Source organism: Berghia stephanieae, chromosome 11 (assembly GCF_034508935.2).
Source record: "Berghia stephanieae isolate SIO BIC M18660-M18661 chromosome 11, UCSD_Bste_1.3, whole genome shotgun sequence".
Classification (NCBI taxonomy): Eukaryota; Metazoa; Mollusca; class Gastropoda; order Nudibranchia; family Aeolidiidae; genus Berghia; species Berghia stephanieae.
The window spans coordinates 37,953,655-37,976,154 of NC_088370.1; the positions used below are offsets into that span (position 1 = coordinate 37,953,655).

The 22,500-nt window shown below is 39.0% G+C and overlaps 1 protein-coding gene across 1 annotated transcript in view; it reads right to left on the minus strand.

Annotated features, from left to right (window-relative positions):
* LOC144956915 (protocadherin-like protein) overlaps positions 1 to 20,332 on the minus strand; it is a 42,991-nt gene extending 22,659 nt beyond the window's left edge. The window contains exons 1-8 of the mRNA XM_078887738.1: positions 20,158 to 20,332; positions 14,163 to 14,346; positions 12,243 to 12,361; positions 10,929 to 11,009; positions 8,183 to 8,312; positions 6,893 to 7,057; positions 4,392 to 4,532; positions 2,123 to 2,251 (exon numbers count right to left, since the gene is read on the minus strand). Of these exons, the coding sequence (XP_078743864.1) occupies positions 2,123 to 2,251; positions 4,392 to 4,532; positions 6,893 to 7,057; positions 8,183 to 8,312; positions 10,929 to 11,009; positions 12,243 to 12,361; positions 14,163 to 14,346; positions 20,158 to 20,274 (1,066 nt within the window). The 5' untranslated portion in view covers positions 20,275 to 20,332. The remainder of the gene's footprint in view (positions 1 to 2,122; positions 2,252 to 4,391; positions 4,533 to 6,892; positions 7,058 to 8,182; positions 8,313 to 10,928; positions 11,010 to 12,242; positions 12,362 to 14,162; positions 14,347 to 20,157) is intronic.
* Positions 20,333 to 22,500: the final 2,168 nt, after the last annotated feature.

The window sequence follows — 22,500 nt, forward strand, 5'->3', positions numbered from 1 at the left end:
TCCATTTCAAAGTAAACACTTAATATAAAATATGAAATATACGACTTTAGAAATCTTTTTCTTTTATCAATTAATATATTATGGTTATTGTATTTCATATGAAATATATTTCGTGTTTACTTGAAAAAGGCAAAAGACCGAAAGGCCGTTTGATTTGTGTTGTCCCCTTATTACATATGAGCCACATTTACTACTTTTATCTTTCATAATACAGGACAGTTAGTTCTGTCAGGTAAAACATACCGCTTTAAATGAGCTTTATATAGCGCAATATCCACTAAATGTGCTCAAAGCGCTTTACAAGGGGTCCCTGGTCAACAGCAACATTTAACATGTAGGACAGGACATGGCACCTGTTATGCGATAATACAATTTTTCGGACAAAGACAACGCTGTTAATGGCCAGGCACTCATATTACACCTGAGTACGGTGAGAGAATGTGAATAAAGAGACGTTTCCAAGGACTCAACTATGCGCCGAGCGCGAGGCTCGAACCCAGGACCTTCCGATCCGAAAGCGAGTGTCATACCACTAGACCACATAGCCGCACACGCCACACTTTAGATTGACATAATTTAATATTCAGTATGGTGGAGTCATTGGATGAACAAGAAGAATTTATTTCACCTAGATTTGTATAACAGAAGAATCAGATTCAATGTTAAACATCAAATTCACGCCAAAGCAAAAATTAATTTTCGCGTCAAACAAGGGACTATAATCAAAGTAGCCAAATTACTCGAACTGTTTAAAATTGGTTATGTCCCTTCAACCAGTTAATAATTTTTATTATATTTTTTTTTCTCGAAACGTTGTGAACAGAGTGTCATATTTAATAGCCACACTTTTGGAATCTTTGTGAAGCTACGTATAACTACTATAAATTTTAGTGCCGGATGGTCAGTTTTTTGTTTTATTTATCATTTTTTTGCCCCTTAATAACTTATTATTGGGGTAACTTTGTGACGAACACTACGAAAACAATCCTTTGGGACACTATCGATGGGGGGGGGGGGGGGGGGGGGGGGGGGGGGGGGGGGGGGGGGGGGGGGGGGGGGGGGGGGGGGGGGATTATACGATATAAACTGAAATGATATACAATAACCATAATTCATCATCCCACTACATTTAAAATAAATATGTATCTTTAAAAAAGAACGAGATGCCTCTGACGTCAGCCGCTGTGCAACACCGCGTAGTGAGCAAACGGTGTTAAGTTTCTTGTTCAGTAAAATGAGCGGGATTTGAACCCGTGACCTCTGCGTGTGAGTGTATCGCCATATCCACTCGGCTACGCTACCTCCTGAAATATTATTGAAGGTTTTACAGTAAAATCCAATCCGGCAGATTAGCGGAAATAGTGTCTTTAAAATTAAATCCCATGGCTTTAATACAGAAAGAACACAATTGACGTCATCCAGCTCTTATTTATTGTTTTTAAGCCAGCCATTTTCATGAGAAGTTCTAACTAAAGTATATCAATCAGACTATAAACATTTAACGCTACACATTTTTTGAAAGAGCCCTTAAAAAGCGCGATATTCACAAAACGTACTCACTGCTCTTAACAAGTGGTGACTGGCCAACAGCAACACTGAACAAGTAGGATAGGATATGACGTCTCTTAGGCGATACTACAATTTTTTCTCGACAGAGACAACGCTGTTAAATTGCAGATACTCATTTTTTACCGGAGTGCGGTGAGAGAATGTGAGTAAAGAGACTTTTCCAAGTACTCAACTATGCGCCGAGCGAGGCTAGAACCCAGGACCTTCCGATCCGAAAGCGAGTGTCATACCATAAGACCAAATAGCCGCACAAGGATACACATAGTTTTGTGTGTTGGTACGTTATATGTTGTGAGTATTTTGGTTATACGCAAAGCATCGAAATGTCAATTTTAATGTAGGAACGAAATTGACGTCACTTTGTTATTGTTATTAGCAAGCCATTTTTATGAATAGTTCTCACTAAATTGTACATTAATCAAACTATAAAAGCTCAAGTTTACATATAGTTTGTGTGTTGGGACGTTTCATCCGACAGGCCAATGTTGTGAGTTTTTAAACTACACGCATAGCACCAAGAAAACAATAGCAGCAGCATGATTACAGCACACACCATCAAGTGTGAGATCTAAGACCATGGGTCCAACTTCCGGGTTAAATCCATCATTGACCATTATCTCGCAGGATATCAATGGTGTGCAGACTTGGGATAGGTCCCCGTTGGCGACTATCGTACCGTCAGCTGGAGAAGAAAAAGAAGAAACGGAGATGCAAGCATTTTTAAAAATCTGCGGTGAAATAAATGAAAAAATAATTTGGAGGAAGAGGAGGAGGAGGAGAAGGAGGAGGAGGAGGAGGAGGGGGAGGAGAAAACTATGAGGGGGTTGAGGAGAAGAAAAAGGAGATGGTGATGATTATGATGATGATGATGATGATGATGATATGATGATGATGATGAATGATGATGATGATGATGATGATGTGAGTGATGATGATGATGATGATGATGATGATGATGATGATGATGATGATGATGATGATGATGATGATGATGATGATGATAGATGGACGATGATGATGATGATGATGATGATGATGATGATGATGAGGGATGATGATATGATGATGATGATGATGTGATGATGATGTGTGGATGATGATGATGATGATGATGATGATGATGATGATGGTGATGGTTATGATGATGATGATGATGATGATGATGATGATGATGATGATGATGATGATGATGATGATGATGATGTGGCTGTATTGAGAAGGAGAACACACATGTTTTTGAAGTAGAAACATTTAGATGGAGTATGGTGGGTGGGAACAGATATAATTTTGATGGAAGACGACGACGATGACGAGGACGAGAAGGAGAAGGAGGGATTGAAGAGTATTGGGGAAAAAACACAAATGCCTACTTCTTGAAACTCTGAACCCCCCCCCCCCCCCCCCCTCCCCCCATCCCCTGTCCTCCATAAAAAGAACAACGGGAAAACTATAAACAGTAAAGCGTTATGGTTGTAGCAGAAAGGGTTATATATAGAACGAATTTGACGTCACTCGGGTCTTTGTTATTGTTTTTTTGTCATCCGTGTTTATGAATTGTTCTCATTAAACGGTATTAACCAGACTATAGATAGTTCGAAGATGACGTCACTCAGGTCTTTGTTATTGTATTTTGCCATCTGCGTTCATGAGTAATGCTTACTGAACTGTATTAACCTGACTATAAAGGTTCATGTATACACACAGTTTTGTGTGGTGGTTCCTTTATACTTCCGGATGGCAATGTTATGAGCTTCTAAGCCAAGCGCATACTATCTATAGAAAGTATGAAATATGCACTTGGCTAAGAACCTCACAACATTGCCATCTGGAAGTGTAAAGGAACCAACACACAAAGCTATGTGTAACGTTAAACGTTGATAGTCTTATTAATACAGTTTAGTGAGAATTACTCATAAACGCAGATGGCAAAAATTACAATAACATAGACCCGAGTGACGCCAACTTTGTTCTATTTTTAGACAGTATGCGCTTGTCTCATAAGCTCATAAAATTGCCATCCGGAAGTATAACGGACCAACACACAAAACTGTGTGTATCCATGAAAGTTTATAGTCCGGTTAATACAGTTCAGTGAGCATTACTCATAAACGCGAATGGCAAAAATCAATAACAAAGACCTGAGTGATGTCATCGTCTAACTATCTATAGATAGAATGCGCTTGGCCAAGGAGTTCCCAACATTGCCATCCGGAAGTATAACGGACCAACACACAAACTCTGTGTAACCATGAACTTTTATAGTCTGGTTAATACAGTGTAGTGAGAACAACTCACAAACGCGGATGGCAAAAACAATAACAAAGGCCTGAGTGACGTCATCTGCATACTATCTATAGGTTCTCTGGTTGCAGTTTTTCCATTGTTCTATTTATAGAGGCAATGTTGAGAACCCCCGATATCTCTCAAGGGGAAGCAAGCAATCACAAAAATTCCAGAAGGTGGACATCTGAGTCATTTCCCCTGTACTCTTCAATATGATTCAATAGTCTGATGTCACGTCCGCCCCAGCAACGATCGGTTTGGTTCTAAACCAAGAAAATCGGTACTTTTTATTCTTCATGCCGGCTAGAACTTGTTCACATGTCATGTGATCAGAATGTATAAAAGTCAAAACATGATCAGCTTTATAATGTTTTTCTCCTCTGGATACACTTTTATGCTCGTCGGAGAAGTTTTTTTTTTTTTTCGCGCTAATGTTGCGATAGTTTAGAACCAGTTACTAAGTTACTATGCGTCATTACGAGGGAAGTGACGTCACGACTGTTGAACCCTATTGAAAAAAAATCTTGAAAGGATCCTACTATATCCCATGGACAGCTGTGGTACATCGGGGGTCATCGTCACAGTGTAGTACAATGTGTCCTGCTCTTCATCCGTGGCGTTGACGGTGTATAGTTTGGTTCCAGCCTTGAGTTGGCTGGTACCTGATATAGTCTTGGTAGCTGATTTGGGGAAATAGATTGATGGATAAGGAAACAACTGGGTTAGTGAATTATATATTCTTGTTTTTTATCAAATGTTTTGTAAATTTATCATACGTATATCCAATATAGTATCATACTGTTTAAGAGCTAATAAACCATTAGACCATTAAATGCTCTGTGTAACTTTTAAATAAAAATGACCTTCATTCTTCCCATAGGGAAAATTTGTCTATAGGGTCTATTCTAAGGGAAGACTGGAATAACCCAGGCGTCAGCAGCAGTGCAGCGCCGCAAGGTGAACTAGGGAGAGGTGACTTGCTCAAAAGCCACACAACGAGGCGGGTAGTCGAACTCGGTACCTTTTGGGTATGAAGCAAAGATCGTACCGCTGAGTCATGCTGCCCCCCCCCCACCCCCAAATAGATTGATAGATATAGAACCACGTCCTACTAATTGCCGTCCGAAGCCGTCCGGCGTAATTTGAGGAGCTTTCGGAAGGCGTAAGACTTCTGGAAAGGATCGTACAGGTCTGAGGGCATCCGGATGTCTTGAGAATGCTTTAAATGACCTCCGAACGGCTGGGTTGGTGAATTACTTACTTCTTTTTTTTTTAAATGTTTTGTAAATTTATCATATGTATCTATGGCTAATATCGTATCGTATCGTAGCATATTGTGCGCATCGTTTATGAGCTAATAGGTTCGAAAGACCATTAAATGCTCTGTGTAACTTTCAGTTTCATGCATAGATCTCTAGGTGCAATTTATCAATTATCTAAACAGAATTCAATACTATCTATATATTTTATGTCTGAAACGACGTGAACTAATTTGCTCAGGGTTGCCAATTTGGCAGATTTTCTGCCAAATGTCCTTTTTTTTGGCAGAATTTGAGGTCTTCTGGCAGAGAAAAAACGGTTTGGCATTTTGGCAGATATTGGGCAGATTTTATTTTCCGAGGCCAAGGAATGAACGCTTTTACTTTTACAGCACTAACATTGTCTCAATTAATTCGGTCTGATGATTTGATTGTGCCAAAACTACAAAATAGGTCTAATCACTTGGTTGATTAACCAGATTTTTGTGGCAGGTTCACCGACAATTTCCTGCCCAGCCAGTTCAGCCAGCTAGTGATTTTTAATACTTGGGAAATGAAAAAAAAAATATGACCTCGGCCTTGCGAATTTTTTGTTTTCAAAAGGGGGTTATATAAAAAGTTCGGTTTGGCAGATTATTTAAATCCAGTTGGCAGAATGCCTGAAAATAATCTGGCAACCCTGATTTGCATGTCTAATAACCCAGATAATTGGATTCAGTAGTCTGATGTCACGCGCCCGGCAACGGCGGCCATCTTGGTTCTAAACAAAGAAAATCATTACTTTTTATTCTTCATGCTGGCTACAACTTTTCATTCCCTTTTCATATGCCTTGTGATCAGAATGTATAAAAGTCAAAACATGATCAAATTTATGGGGTTTTTTTCCTCTGGATACGCGTTTAAGCTCGCCGGAGAAATATTTCATACGGGCGTCCGCCATTGTTCGATAGTTTAGAGCCAGTGTTACTAAGTTACCATGCGTCATTAGGAAGGAAGTGACGTTACGACTGTTGAAGAGTATTACAAAGCTTTCAAATGGGAGGGATTTTTGTGACTGACCTCAATGTCAGAGTCAACTTTGCCCTTCTGTCTGTGCATGTAAGGTCATTGTATTGCAGACGTAACTGGATGCAAACTCGGGGAATTTAACACATTCGGATTATAAAAAGGATTAATTATTTCTGTAGTCCGCCATTGTTCCGATAGTTTAGAGCCAGTGTTACTAAGTTACCATACGTCATTAGGAAGGAAGTGACGTTACGACTGTTGAAGAATATTGTGGATTCAGTGTTGTAATGGAAATACACTGAAACCATTGCTAAATATACTCCCTTTCAACAATGTTAAATCAAGCCCATAATTACTTTTCGGTTATCAGACCTTCAAATATGTGCACGTCGATCTGAAACAAACAACAAATAATAAAAAAACAAAAAAAAAAATGGGCAGAATAAGAAAAAACATGATATGAATTGGATTCAGTAGTCTGATGTCACACCGCCTGACAACGGCGGCCATCTTGGTTCTAAACAAAGAAAATCATTTCTTTTTATTATTCGTGCTGGCTAGAACTTTTCATATGTCTTGTGATCAGGATGTGTAAAAGTCAAAACATGATCAAATTTATGTGTTTTTTTTTTCCTCCGGATACGCTTTTATGCTTGCCGGAGAAATATTTCATACGGGCGTCCGCCATTGTTCCGATAGTTTAGAGCCAGTGTTACTAAGTTACCATGCGTCATTAGGAAGGAAGTGACGTTACGACTGTTGAAGAGTATTACCAAATAGCTTTTCAAAATGGGGAGGCGAATTTTTTGTGACCCTGACCTCAATGTCAGAGGTCACGCTTTGCCCTTCCTTGTCTGTGCATGTCAAGGTCATTGGGTAGTTTGGCAGGACGCTAAAGCTGAGACTGCCAACCTCGGGGGTAAATTTAAGACACCATTCTGAGGAATTTATAAAAAAGGATTAAATTATTTTCACATGTAGTGTTCAGAGCAAAACAAGAAAAAAGAGAAATAAATATCTTTTACAAAACGTGGAGTTCACGCTCATTGAAAATTGAACAAATTTGTTAGATTGTCCATGCGTATGAACGAGAGAGAGAGAGAGAGAGAGAGAGAGAGAGAGAGAGAGAGAGAGAGAGAGAGAGAGAGAGAGAGCATTGCGGTTTTTTTCCTTGGGCAAGATTATCAACCCTCAATTTGCTCACTTGGACAACATGAGTGATTCCTGTTGACATCAGACATCGTGTTTGATTAATTATCTATTTTCCTTCGTGGAATGCCTAGGCGACGATATCTTATGAAGGTCATAGTTTTTTTGTTTTTTTTTTTAACAAGATGAGGCTTAAATTATGTTCACATATTGCAGATCTGATAGGCAACGCCCGTATGGGCTTGATTTAACGTTGTTGCGTTGATTATTGGGGCTTTTCATTACAATATAATTATGATAATGATAATAATAATAATAATAATAATAATAATATAATAATAATAATAATAATAATAATAAATAATAATAATAATAGTAATAATAATAATATAATAATAATAATAATTAATAATAATAATAATAATGATAATAATAATAATAATAATAATAATAATAATAATAATAATAATAATAATAATAAGAAGAAGAAAAAAGAAGAAGAAGAAGAAGAAGAAGAAGAAGAAGAAGAAGAAGAAGAAGAAGAAGAAGAAGAAGAATTATAATAATAATAAATAATAATAATAATAATAATAATAATAATAATAATAATAATAATAATAATAATAATAATAATAATGATGATATAATAATAATAATAATAATAATAATATAATAATAATAATAATAATAATAATAATAATTAATAATAATGGTGATGATGATGATGATGATGATGATGATGATGATGATGATGATGATGATGATGATGATGATGATGATGATGATGATGATGATGATGATGATGATGATGATGATGATGATGATCATGTTGAATTATGATATAGCTGTCAATCTATGAATATGATACAAAAGCAATTTGTTAAAATGATTAATACATATCAGTAACTGCATACCGTTTCCACACGGCTCAATAGAAAAACATTTGGTACAGCCTGCTTTCGAAACCTTTGAATCTATTTCCAGGTCCACTTTTACACTTGAGTCGTCGGGGTCCGTGCAAGTAATTCTCTGCAAGACGAGCTCCTGTATAAATTGATAATCATTCAAATAAATTTGCTTTAGAAACTAAATTGTTACCTGACGCGTCAAAACGGTATCAGGTCGGGATAGACCAAACCTAGAGATTCAAATTCAAATAAAAACTGATCAAAGATATGAAATCTTGGTTTTGAACATTCTAAAATACTTATTTATATTTTCCTCAATGCTACATAAAAACTCAACTCAAACCTGCAGTGTTTAGCTACAAATTCAATTTTCAACATCTTAATCCTCCCGACAACGTATACACATATACAGGTCTGACATCCGAAACCACTTATGGGCCTAGTTTAACATTGTTGTAATGGACAATATTGTGCGTCATTTTTTTGGAGATTCCATTACAATAATGAGCCCATAAGGAATTGGGATATCAGACCTGCAAATAAATGCACGACATATTACGGCTATGAGGTGAATCGCAGTTTTAATTTGTATATTATTCCACCCCTCCCCCTAAATAAACAGTAACACGTAATGATATCATGTTTACGATAATAATTTGTGACGTCAGAATATAATTCACTAAATTTCACTAAAAATCAGATTCTTAAAAAAGAAGTATTATATAAAAAAATTATTTTTTTAAATAAAACAAAAAAAAATTGAGCTTTTATATAGAGCAATATTCATTAAACGTGCTCAAAGCGCTTTACAAGGGGTCCCTGGTCAACAGCAACATTTAACATGTAGGACAGGACATAACGCCTGTTATGCGATATTACAATTTTTCGGACAAAGACAACGCTGTTAACGGCCAGGTACTCATTTTACACCTGAGTACGGTGAGAGAATGTGAGCAAAGAGCCTTTTCCAAGGACTCAACTATGCGCCGAGCACGAGGCTCGAACCCAGGACCTTCCGACCCGAAAGCGAGTGTCATACCACTAGACCACATAGCCGCACATAGAGTCTAAGTATCTTTGAACGTGTCTTATATTCAAAAATGGCGAAATCAAAATTCATTGAGGGGCAGAATAAAATATTTTTTTACACTTTTGCTTTTTGGAATTCGTGTAGCGGTTGGGAACACGGAATTCCAAAGAGCAAGAGTGTATATACTGTAGAGTCACGCTCTCACCGGCCAGGCGGAGTTGTACCAGTAAGGTCGCGGGTTCAAACCCCCCATCACCGCCGCGAATTTTGTTTTTTTATTCTCTATTGTCTTCTGGCACTTTCCTACTCACTTCGTCTCTTGTTGTTACCAACACAGGTGCCTGCTCCACTCACTTTTCTGAATTGCAATAGTGTATGAATTGTATATTATTACCTCTCAAGATCAAAGTACAACAGGATTTTTTAAAATATAAATCAGGGTGTCCATAAAGTCTGTACACATAGGATAGTTGAATATTTTTGGTATATTATTAAACTTAAGTTTTATTTTCACTATTTATTTTATTCAAATAATATCTTCAATATGAGCGCCATCATTTGCAATGTAAATATCAATGCGTTTCACAACATTTGCATGAACTCGATGCAATAAATCTGCACTGCCATCAATTCCAATATTTAACTTTACTTTTTTTAAAGAATGATACTTGTATTCCTTTAGGCCCTGCTCGTTGATATATTTGGACAATGACAAATACATTTTCGGACGATAATCAAATGATGCCACGAGAATTTACATCCGATGCGGCTATGTTGTCTCGTGGTATGACACTAGCTTTCAGATCGGAAGGTCCCAGGTTCGAGCCTCGCGCTCGGCCCATAGTTGAGTCCTTCGAAAAGGCTCTTTACTCATATTCTCTCACCGTACTCAGGTGTAAAATGATTACCTGGTCGTTAGCAGCGTTGTCTTTGTCCGAAAAATCGTAATATCGCCTAACAGGCGTCATGTAGTGTCCTACATGTTAAGTGTTGCTGTGGCCCAGGGACCCCTTGTAAAGCGCTTTGAGCACGTTTAGTGGATATTGCGCTATGTAAAGCTCATTTTTTTAAATTATTTAAATTTACAGCCGATCTCAATGAAAGTTTATAAACAAGACAAAGTTAAGGTCATTTCTTAAGCTTTATAAAAAAAAATGATAAAAATAAAATTACGTTTATTCATCCCATGGGGGAAATTTGTCACTTGAGTCTATTCGAAGGAAAGACCGGAATGACCCGGGCGTTAGCCGCAACGCAGCGCCGCAAATTGAGCTAGGGCGAGTTGATTACTCAAGGCCATACAGAGCAGCGACGAGTGATCGAACTCGGTACCTTTTTCGGGTACAAAGCAAAGACCATACCGCTGAGCCAAGCTGCCCCTAACGTGCGGTTCATTATACTACTGTTGTGTTTTTTTTCATATTAAACTATATAGACTTCATCTAATATTCCCTCAAACATTGAACCGTTTTGACACCATGGTTTTGAGACCCTTGGTTTTAACACCCTTTGTTTTAACACCCTTGGTTTTGACACCCTTGGTTTTGACACCCTTGGTTTTGACACCCTTGGTTTTGACACCCTTGGTTCTGACACCCTTGGTTCTGACACCCTTGGTTTTGACACCATTGGTTTTGACACCCTTGGTTTTGACACCCTTGGTTCTGACACCCTTGGTTTTGACACCATTGGTTTTGACACCCTTGGTTTTGACACCCCTACCTGTTTTTCTGTCTCATCCACTGTGACCACTCGCTGGAAACTGTTGAATTCCGGCGGTTTGGTAGACTTATACAACCGGACCTGGGCATCATCAGAAAGACACGAAAGACAAATTATTATGGTGATCTGTTTGACTTTACCCGACGTGCAGGTCTGATGACCCAAATCATTAGGAACTCATTGTAGTAATGGAAATCTCAAACAAAAAAAAAAAGTTTAAAAAAAATAAAATGACGCGAAATATTGTCCATTACAACGATGTTAAACTAGGCCCATAAGCGGCTTCGGATGTCAGACCTGCATATAGGTACATATTGGCTTTTTACCCTTACGACACAATAACAAATTAACGATTACCTTCCCAACCTACAACGATCCAACGAACGAGGAGGTAGTAAATGAAGATCTGTTTGTCACAAGACTCTGAAGAGAGTTCTTTGTTTTCTTCCACGTCGTTCGTCGTCGATCGATCGTTGTAGGTGGGAATGGAATCGGTAACTTGCTATGAATGTCATTTCAACGATCAAGAAAATGGTATATTCTTAATTTGACACTCTACAGGCTGTGTTCCAGTATACTCTTATATGACATTGTATTTTGTATTTTTTTTAAAAATAAGAAAAACAAAGCGAGCTGTAATGTTAATAAGGATTGAGATGACTATGATGATGATGATGATGATGATGATGATGATGATGATGTGATGATGATGATGATGATGATGATGATGATGACAACAACAACAATGATAATAATAATAATAATAATAATAATAATAATAATAATAATAAAATAATAATAATAATAATAATAATAATGACAATAATAATAATAATAATAATAATAATAATAATAAATAATAATAATAATAATAAATAATAATAATAATAATAATATAATAATAATAAATAATAATAATAATAGTAATAATAATAATAATAATAATGACTACTGAATCGATTAAATAATGTAAAAAAATAGGGGAAAAAACGAATTAACGGGCCTTTAATACACCTTTTAAAGAAACAAAAATAAAAACAGACAGCAGCGTTTTTATAGGGCAGTATCCACTAAACGTGCTGAAAGCGCTTTACAAAGGTTAATAATAATAAAGCAAAAGCAGGGACAGCGTGGCTCAGTGGTAAGGTCTTTGCTTTGTACCCGAAAGGTACCGAGTTCAATCACCCGCCGCTGCGTTGTGTGTCAAGTCACCTCGCCCTAGCTCACTTTGCGCCGCTGCTCTGCGGCTGACGCCTGGATTATTCTAGTCTTCCCTTGGAATAGACCCTAAAGACAAATTATTTTTTATTTTACCTGTATAAACGTTTTAACGGACTGTTTGTTGGAGCCAACACACTTGATTGTTAGTGTGTATGAGCTCACTTTCGACACATCTAACTCTTCTAGGCGTGTAAAATGAAGGCACCAATTTGCTAGTGTGTTGGAAGATACAAAGGAAAGCAAATTGAATTATGATGATGATGATGATGATTATGGAGATGATGATGATGATGATGATGATGATGATGGTGACGATGATGATGATGATGATGATGGTGACGATGATGATGATGATAATGATGATGATATGATGATGATGATGATGATGATGATGATGATGATGATGATGATGATGAGATGATGGATGATGATGATGATGATGATGATGATGATGATGATGATGATGATGATGATGATGGTGACGATGATGATGATGATGATGATGATGATGATGATGATGATGATGATGAGGAAGAGGAGTAGGAGCAGGAGGGAGAGGAGGATGATATAATTATGGATAAAATATGTTCATGATTGTTTGTGACGTTGTAGGTAATCCCTAATAATTATATGTATCAGTGCAGGACACAATTAGTCGGAAGGTGAAAATGTTGTAAATTGGGTGATCATTCATAAAGATATGGCCAGATGTATGGGAGAGGTATCCAGAAACTCTCTCACATTTCATACTTTTTCAACTTGACTAGCTATAAAAAAGTATTTGAAGTGAAATTAAGCTTTGATATTTCCCGAAGATGTACAAAAGGGATTGTTTTAATCATTTGTGACAAGAACTCTTTTGATTTAAAAAAATGACCTTCTAACTAAACTTGGCAATATCTCAGTTCAAACCTTTTAACCATCCGACTGATTATGTCATTCACTGTAACATATTTCTTTATCATTCTGATGGTAATGTTGATAGTTATGACAATGACTTTAAGAAAGATTCAACACAATGTGAAGATCACCGCTTGAGAACGGTTTTATCTATAGTTAGTATGCGCTTGGCGAAGAAGCTAATTACAGTGTCATCAGGAAGTAGAACGGACCAACACACAAAACTGTTTGTATTTATAGTCGGGTTAATACAGTTCAGTGAGCTTTACTCATTTACGCGGATGGCGAAAAACAATAACAAAGACCTGAGTGGCGCCAACTTCGAACTATCTATATATATATATATAGAATGTAGTTTATGTCACTCCGGTCTTTGTTATTGTTCTTTGACATCCGCGTTTCTGAGTAATTCTCACTAAATTGTATTAACCAGACTTTTAACGTTCAAGTGTACACACAGTTTTGTGTATTGGTCCGTTATACTTCCGGATGGCAATGGTGTGAGCTTCTTAGCCAAGCGCATTCTATCAATAGATAAATAGGAGCCTGACAGTGAACATGGAAATTTTTCTTGCTGTTAACGGCCAGGTCCTCATTTTACACCGGAGTACGGTGAGAGAAAGTGAGTTCCAAGGACTCAAAATGCGCCGAGCGAGGGTCGAGCCCATGACCTTGCTATGCGAAAGTGAGTGTCAAACGACATGACCACATAGCCTCACGTTGGTGTTAAATTTGTTCTATATATGTTGAAGCTGTAGAATAAGAGGCATCAAGACTCTTACTAAATTAAATAAATTTCTAAATTGAGCTTTATATAGAGCAATATCCACTAAATATGCTCAAAGCGCTGTACAAGGGATCCCTGGTCAACAGCAACATTTAACATGTAGGACGGGACTTGACGCCTGTTAGGCGATAGTACAATTTTTCGGACAAAGACAACGCTGTTAACGGCCAGGTACTCATTTTACACCTGAGTACGGTGAGAGAATGTGAGTAAAGAGCCTTTTCCAAGGACTCAACTAATCGTCGAGCGCGAGGCTCGAACCCAGGACCTTCCGATCCGAAAGCGAGTGACAAACCACTAGACCACATAGCCACGCATAGTCTTACTGTTGCAAGGTGCGATGTAGAAGCAGTTGTCACAAGACTTGCTCGGAGAGACATTGTCCACGGATACTACAGGGTTGCCCCCAGTTGGGTCAGCACACTGGAGCTCGGTCAAGATCACTTGTGACGTCACTCCTTCGTCCAGCATGATGACGCTAGCGTCAGCTGTCAGGTTGGGTTTTAGTTTCTGGTGGAAAATAATAATAATAATAATAACAATAATAATAATAATAATAATAATAATAATAATAATAATAATAATAATAATAATAATAATAATAATAATAATAATAATAATAATAATGATAATAATAATAATAATAATAAAGTATTCTTCCATAGCGCTAAATGCCGAAGCCTCCTCAAAAAGCTTCACAATATCACTTAATAAACCATTGGTAAACCGCAGCCTTCATTAACATATAGCCTGACACTGAAACCCTCTAGGACTGGCAGTTTGACGTCATTTTTTAGGTTTGTGTAGCGTCGAGTGAGTTGTCGTTAGTAGAGCTCATGGAAACAAGTTATTTTATTGGTTGAACTATTGAATACAACTCACGATTTGTTTTCTTTTGTGGCAAAAGACTGGCTTTTTGACGTCATTTTTTGGTCAGTGTCCGGCCATACCTTTACGATGGCTACGGGTAAACAGACCCATACCATACCGTGCCAATAGATACATAAAACGATACAAAGCTACTATTGGATTTATTGCAGTGGACACATTTCACACCTATTTCTATTCTACCCGCGATTTCCCATATTTTGCGCACCTAATTTTATGGGTTGTTTTAAATCCCTGTTTTTTTCATAGAGATCAGTATTTGAAAAAAAAAACAGGGTCCAACGCCTGAGTACAATAATAAAGGAACAGCGATGGAGGCAATTTGGTCACATCTTACGTCGAGAAGATAACATCCAAGCCCAAACTGCAATGACAGAGAATTTCCTTCATGACAACAAATATGTAGGGAGACCACCAACATCAATGGTAACTACCCTGAACCAGGACCTCTCTACATATCAGAAATTTCTGAATTCAGATGAGGCCGAATTAATCCCTGAAGAACTAAGAAATACTGCAGTGCCCTCCGCACTAAAGTCACAACAAGATCTTGACAGCCTCAAAACTCTGGCCCAGGACCGTGACCAATGGAAACAATTAACAACATGGATGGAGAGAGCAGCTATACTTATCGACCATGACTGAATCACACAATTCTCAGCAAGCGTCATTCGGACTGCGAAGCTTACTATACCAAATGTTAAATCCCGTTCAGTTTGGAACCCCATAGTTATATATCGAACGCTCTTTTTGTATTTACTTTCCAATATGTGACCCTCCCTGTCAAAGCGGTATTATGTCGGGATCCACTCGGTTAGGGAAATTGAATTCTTTGCCACAAATATCAAACTTGGGTTTAATTTCTCTACGTCATGCTGGAGTAGAAATACTATTTCTTGCTTTACACAAACTTCTAAGGTCCAATTTCTCATCAATATATCTCTAAATTCACTTTTTGGGGTCTGAATCATTCCGACATAATACCGTTTTGAGACGGAGGGTCACATATGCTTCTACAACATACAAGACCTACAAAATCATATGTGCTGTCGTCAAACTGCAACTTAGTAAATATATTTATGTCTTCATTTTTTTGTTGTGGGCTGAAGAAGGGTTTTGAGCCGAAACGTTCCGTGTTGGGTGTTTTGTTCTTTATTGAAGCTGTTATGTTCATTTTTGTTTATTAATTTCTTTTCACAATACACACATTCAACAGTCGCATACACTACCTATGCAAGTTTTCACAAAATGAAATAAAAGGTGACATTCAACTAATGGGAACCAAAATATGGCTAACACGTGAATACTTGAATACAAACCAATACATTTGCTGATTGATGGGGAGATTGATGGGGAGATTGATGGGGAGATTGATGGGGAGATTGATGGGGAGATTGATGGAGAGATTGATGGGGAGATTAATGGGGAAGTAACTTCAACTACACGTGAATACTTGAATACAAACCAATACATTTGCTGATTGATGGGGAGATTGATGGGGAGATTGATGGGGAGATTGATGGGGAGATTGATGGGGAGATTGATGGGGAGATTGATGGGGAAGTAACTTCAACAACACGTGAATACTTGAATACAAACCAATACATTTGCTGATTGATGGGGAGATTGATGGGGAGATTGATGGGGAGATTGATGGGGAGATTGATGGGGAGATTGATGGGGGAGTAACTTCAACAACACGTGAATACTTGAATACAAACCAATACATTTGCTGATTGATGGGGAAGTAACTTCAACAACACGTGAATACTTGAATACAAACCAATACATTTGCTGATTGATGGGGAAGTAACTTCAACAACACGTGGATACTTGAATACAAACCAATACATTTGCTGATTGATGGGGAAGTAACTTCAACAACACGTGAATACTTGAATACAAACCAATACATTTGCTGATTGATGGGGAAGTAACTTCAACAACACGTGAATACTTGAATACAAACCAATACATTTGCTGATTGATGGGGAAGTAACTTCAACAACACGTGAATACTTGAATACAAACCAATACATTTGCTGATTGATGGGGAAGTAACTTCAACAACACGTGAATACTTGAATACAAACCAATACATTTGCTGATTGATGGGGAAGTAACTTCAACAACACGTGAATACTTGAATACAAACCAATACATTTGCTGATTGATGGGGAAGTAACTTCAACAACACGTGAATACTTGAATACAAACCAATACATTTGCTGATTGATGGGAAGTAACTTCAACAACACGTGAATACTTGAATACAAACCAATACATTTGCTGATTGATGGGGAAGTAACTTCAACAACACGTGAATACTTGAATACAAACCAATACATTTGCTGATTGATGGGGAAGTAACTTCAACAACAGACGTGTAGTAGTGTAACCACGATTGAGGAAAACAAATAATAAACAGACATGAATATAACTGCTTCAAAAAAGAACAAAATACCAACCACGGAACGTTTGGGGCTCAAAACCCTTCTTCAGCCAACAAAAAAAAAACAAAAAAAAAAAAAACAACACAACAAACAAAAACAACAAAACAATAAAGACATAAATACATTACTAAATTCCATAAATAACACTGCTAAATTCTATCTGGAATTTAGTTTTGTGTTTAGGTCTTTATTGTTTTTTTGTTTGTTTTTTTTTTGTTGGCTGAAGACGGGTTTTGAGACCGAAACGTTCCGTGTTTGAGATTTAGTTCTTTTTTTTTAAAGCAGTTGTAATCAGGTTTGTTTATCACTATTTACAGTCCACAGTTTCTAGCAGCCTAGTTTTATTTCAAGAAAACAAAAAACTTGAGAAATATTCTAGAGAAATGTGACCCTCCGTCTCAAAACGATATTATGCCGGAATGATTCAGACCCCAAAAAGTGAATTTAGAGATATATTGATGAGAAATTGGACCTTAAAAGTTTTTGTAAAGCAAGAAATAGTATTTCTACTCCAGCATAACGTAAAGAAATGAAACCCAAGTTTGATATTTGTGGCAAAGAATTCAATTTCCCTAATCGAGTGGATCCCGACATAATACCGCTTTGACACGGAGGTTCACAAATGATATAGTGCAATATCCGCTGAAAGATGTAAAAATGCTTTACAAGAGGTCTCAAAGGAGCAGCAGCACTTAACGTGTATGACGGGACATGCCGCCTGTTCGACGATGTTTCATTTTTTTTCGGACAGAGACAACGTTGTTTATGGGAAGGTAGGTACTCATTTTACACCTGAGTAGTGAAAAATGTGAGTAAAGAATCTTTTGCAAGGATTCAACTATACGCCGCCCAGAGCGGGATTCAAAATCTGGTCCTTCCAATCCAAGCCACAAGACCACATAGCCGCATAAAATGACAATTTATGAAGAAAAAGTCAATGGGTATAGATAGTATGCGCTTGGTTAAGAAACTCACAACATTGCCATCCGAAAATAATATAATGGACCAACACACAAAACTATGTGTAACCTTGAACGTTTATAGTCTGGTTAATAAAGTTTAGTGAGAATTACTCATAAACGCGGATGGCAAAATATCAATAACAAAGACCCGAGTGACTTCTTCTTCGTTCTATCTAAAGATAGTATGCGCTTGGCTAAGGAGTTTACAACATTGCCATCCGGAAGTATAACGGACCAAATCACAAAACTATGTGTAACCTTAAAGATTTATAGTCTGATTATGACAGTTTTGTGAGAATTACTCATAAACGTGGATAACGTTTAAAAAAAAAAAGAAGAAAAAACCTGAGTGGCGTCATTTTCGTTCTATCTATAAACCTATGTGCATTTATGCAGATATTATATATATATATACACGTCAGTATAAACCAATACATAGTATGCCGATATATTGTGCGGCTATGTGGTCTTGTGGTATGACACTCGCTTTCGGATCGGAAGGTCCTGGGTTCGAGCCTCTCTCGGCAAATGGTTGAGTCCTTGGAAAAGACTATTTACTCACATTCTCTCACCATACACAGTTGTTAAATGAGTACCTCTGTCGGAAATAAAATATTATCGCCTAACAGGCGTCATCATGTCTCGTTTATGTTACGTGTTGATGTTGGTCAGGGATATTTGTAAAGCGCTTTGAGCACATTTAGTGGATATTGCTCTATATAAAACCTCATTTTTAAAATCTTTTTTTTTTGTAATTGGTGAACGAGAAGGGGACTTCAATACTAGTTACGTGGTTTGAATCTCTGAATCTTTTTTAAATAACTGAACAAGTGTGTATGAATGGCGTCAGACAAAGCAAGAAAGAAAAATACATGAAAATATCCATCCCAAAAAATCAGTCGATATCTACTGGGGATCGAACCTCAGACCTTCTGATTGCCGGTAATCAGAAGGTCTGAGGTTCGATCCCCAGTCGAGGTCGACTGATTTTTTAATATTTTTTTTGGGATGGATACTTTCTTGTAATTTTCTTTCTTGCTTTGTCTGACACCTTCCATTAAAATTTATTCAATTCTTTATCTGCTCCTTAATTTCTTACTTTGATCTTTATTATAACTACAACTCACCTCAGCATGACACGGCTGTTGTACAACAATTGAGCTTTATATAGCGCAATATCCACTAAATGTGCTCAAAGCGTTTTACAAGGGGTCCCTGGTCAACAGCAACATTTAACATGTAGGACGGGACATGACGCCCGTTAGGCGATATTACAATTTTTCGGACAAAGGCAACGCTGTTAACGGCCAGGTACTCATTTTACACATGAGTACGGTGAGAGAATGTGAGTAAAGAGCCTTTTCCAAGGATTCAACAATGCGCCGAGCGCGAGGCTCGAACCCAGGACCTTCCGATCCGAAAGCGAGTGTCATACCACTAGACCGCATAGCCGCACAACAATTCCATTGATAACAACCCCCAAAGGAGGACAATACGTCAAAAACACGCGTATTCTGTACACCATTGAATAATTGAAGAGTGGTTTTCCAAAACTCCGGGTTTTTTTTTTTTTTAATTTTGAGATATTGTCGATTATTTCCCCTAAAATATATCGTTCGGGCTGAAGTTTTATCACATTTAATTTAAACTTCAAATTCTTGCAAATCTAGGATTATTATTGTGTCGATTGATGCTTAAAATAAAGTTTATGTATCATTTATCTCACGGATGGAAAATCTCAAAATGTTTTTAAAAAATTAACTTAACGAGTTTTGGAAAACCAGCTTCAATTATGGAAGGCCTTCCGAAAGCTCCTACATCCCCAGTATTCTTGTTCGAGGAGGGGGTTTGGGAGGGGGGAGACTTTTAAACAAAAAGTTTCCCCCCTCCCAAACCCCTTACTAGAACATTATAAAAAACAAGAATATTGGGATGTAGGAGCTTTCAGAGGGCCTCCCTCAATTATAACAATTATAACAATTATAACAATTATAACAATTATAAACTATATAAATTACCTCAGCCTGACATGTCTTCTGTATAACAATTCCATTGATAATAATCACCAGAGGAATAAAATACGTCCAAAGCACGCATTTTCTATACACCGTAGTAGTAGAATTATAAACTCCCATCGTTATCCTTTAGACTCCAATACTGACAATCGTAAGGACACCACTTCGCCGTCGATATGCCCCTCGTGGATCTTTACCTTGCAGTTGGTGAGGGGGCTTGAGGCACACGGGAGGGCAAAGGTGTAAATCCCGGTCGACCGTCACGAGACCATCCCGGGTATCGAGCCAACGAGCCACATGAGCTGCTCGCCCCGGTGTGTGACTAAATTTGATCCAAACCCGGTGCCCGAATAGCAGCCCTATCCCGGGCGCCACACTATTGTCCTTATGTCGAGTCCCAAACAGTCCCGTCAATGGCGAAGCGGTCTGCCGCCTAGCCAAATAATACCGCGTTCGTGTCGCCCGGGTCGTCGGCACGTCCGAGAAAAAAGCAAACGTCCCATGCATCAATCGATCCGCGGCCTGCCGATTGGAAAATGCGACGGCGGGGATGGCGAACTGACGCGTATATTGTCCCTGAACGTCGAGAGCCAGAGTATGGCAAAAAATGAGCTTTTATCAAAGCTACTGGCCGTTCATTGCGTAGATATCCTCCTGTTACAGGAGACCCACCTTTATTCAGGCGCGCAATCTTCCCGATTTCAGATCCCAGGCTATACGGTGGTCCAACGCGAGGACACTTCGAGGCTCAAAGGAGGGGTTAGCGTTTACGCTAAAGAGCCATCGAAGGTAAGGGTCATTGAGAGCGTAACGAACAGCAATGGGGTGAACCGAATTTCCGTGGAAGTAGGTGGACTGTGTTTGCATAATATTTACAAACCACCTAGAGCGACTTGGACTACACCACCGGTACCGGTGGTCAGCCATCCTTCCATCTGTCTGGGAGACTTTAATAGCCACCATCACGAATGGGGCTACCGAGACTGCAACGAGGCAGGAAGACAACTCCGCTCATGGATGGACTGTAATGATCTACACCTAGTGTACGATCCTACAGCCAAGGGTACCTTCCGGGGTACCCGCCATAAGAAGGAGTATACTCCAGACCTCACCCTCGTAACGAAAGGCGCGAACGGTGAACCGTTGCAGGTGAAGCGGACAGTCCTCGGGGACTTTCCGCATAGCCAGCACAGGCCGGTTCTTGTCACAGCTGGGTGACAATACCGAGGGTGCAGTCTCTCCCACTTTGCAGATGGAATTTCAGGAAGGCTGACTGGGAGGAATTCAGTTCCTATATCGAGCAGGTCTGCCCTGCCATTCCTCCCAAGTCCAAGAATATAACCAGATTTAGTAGGCTACTGGTTAAGAGCGCTCAACGCTCTATTCCACGGGGCAAACGGAAATTCTACACCCCTTGCTGGACAGCAGAGTCGGAAGAGCTGTACCGAGAGTACCAGCAGACCCAGTCCCAGGACACAGCCGATAGACTACTCCAGTCTCTGGCAGAGGGAAGGAAGCAACGGTGGCAGGAGACCGTGGAAAGTCTCGACTTTACACACTCCAGCCGCCACGCTTGGCGTTTGATAAAGAAATTGGACCCAGATGGGAATTTCGCGAAGGCTGCACCGGAATGCGAGGCAGACACAATTGCCAAGAATATTAAGAACCGTAGCAAGCGGGTCCCTAATCAGGCTTTTGAGCGCGGTGTCCGCAAGGCGTACCGTACGATTTTGGACTCGCTACCTGCGGAGGAGTCGGACTGGACGGCCCCGTTCAGTCCCCGAGAAGTGGGTGCAGCCATTAGCGAAGTGAAGAACGGCAAAGCAGCTGGGATAGATGGTGTATATCCCGATATGGTGACGCATCTGGGCCCCAGGGCACGGGCCTGGCTAGCAGAGGCAATGTCTGACATCCTTGCAAACGGAAAGCTTCCACAAGTGTGGAAGCATGCGAAGATAGTTGCCATCCTGAAGCCAGGGAAGCCGGCGAAGGAGGCAGACAGTTACAGACCCATATCGCTGCTGAGCTGTCTTTACAAACTGTTGGAGCGTGTTCTATTAAACCGATGGGGGCCGGTCCTAGACGCTGCCCTGCCACCTGAGCAGGCAGGCTTCAGGGAAGGGAGGTGCACCACGGAGCAGGTCATTGCCCTTACAGAGCATATTGAGCACGGGTTCGAGAGAAAACAGCAAACAGGTGCTGTGTTTATAGACCTATCAGCGGCATACGATACGGTCTGGTGCGATGGGTTAATGCTCAAACTTGCAAAAATCATAAGGTGCAAAAAGACCTTGAAGTTGTTCTCTTCGATCTTAGGGGAAAGGCAATTCCACGTCGCGCTGGGAG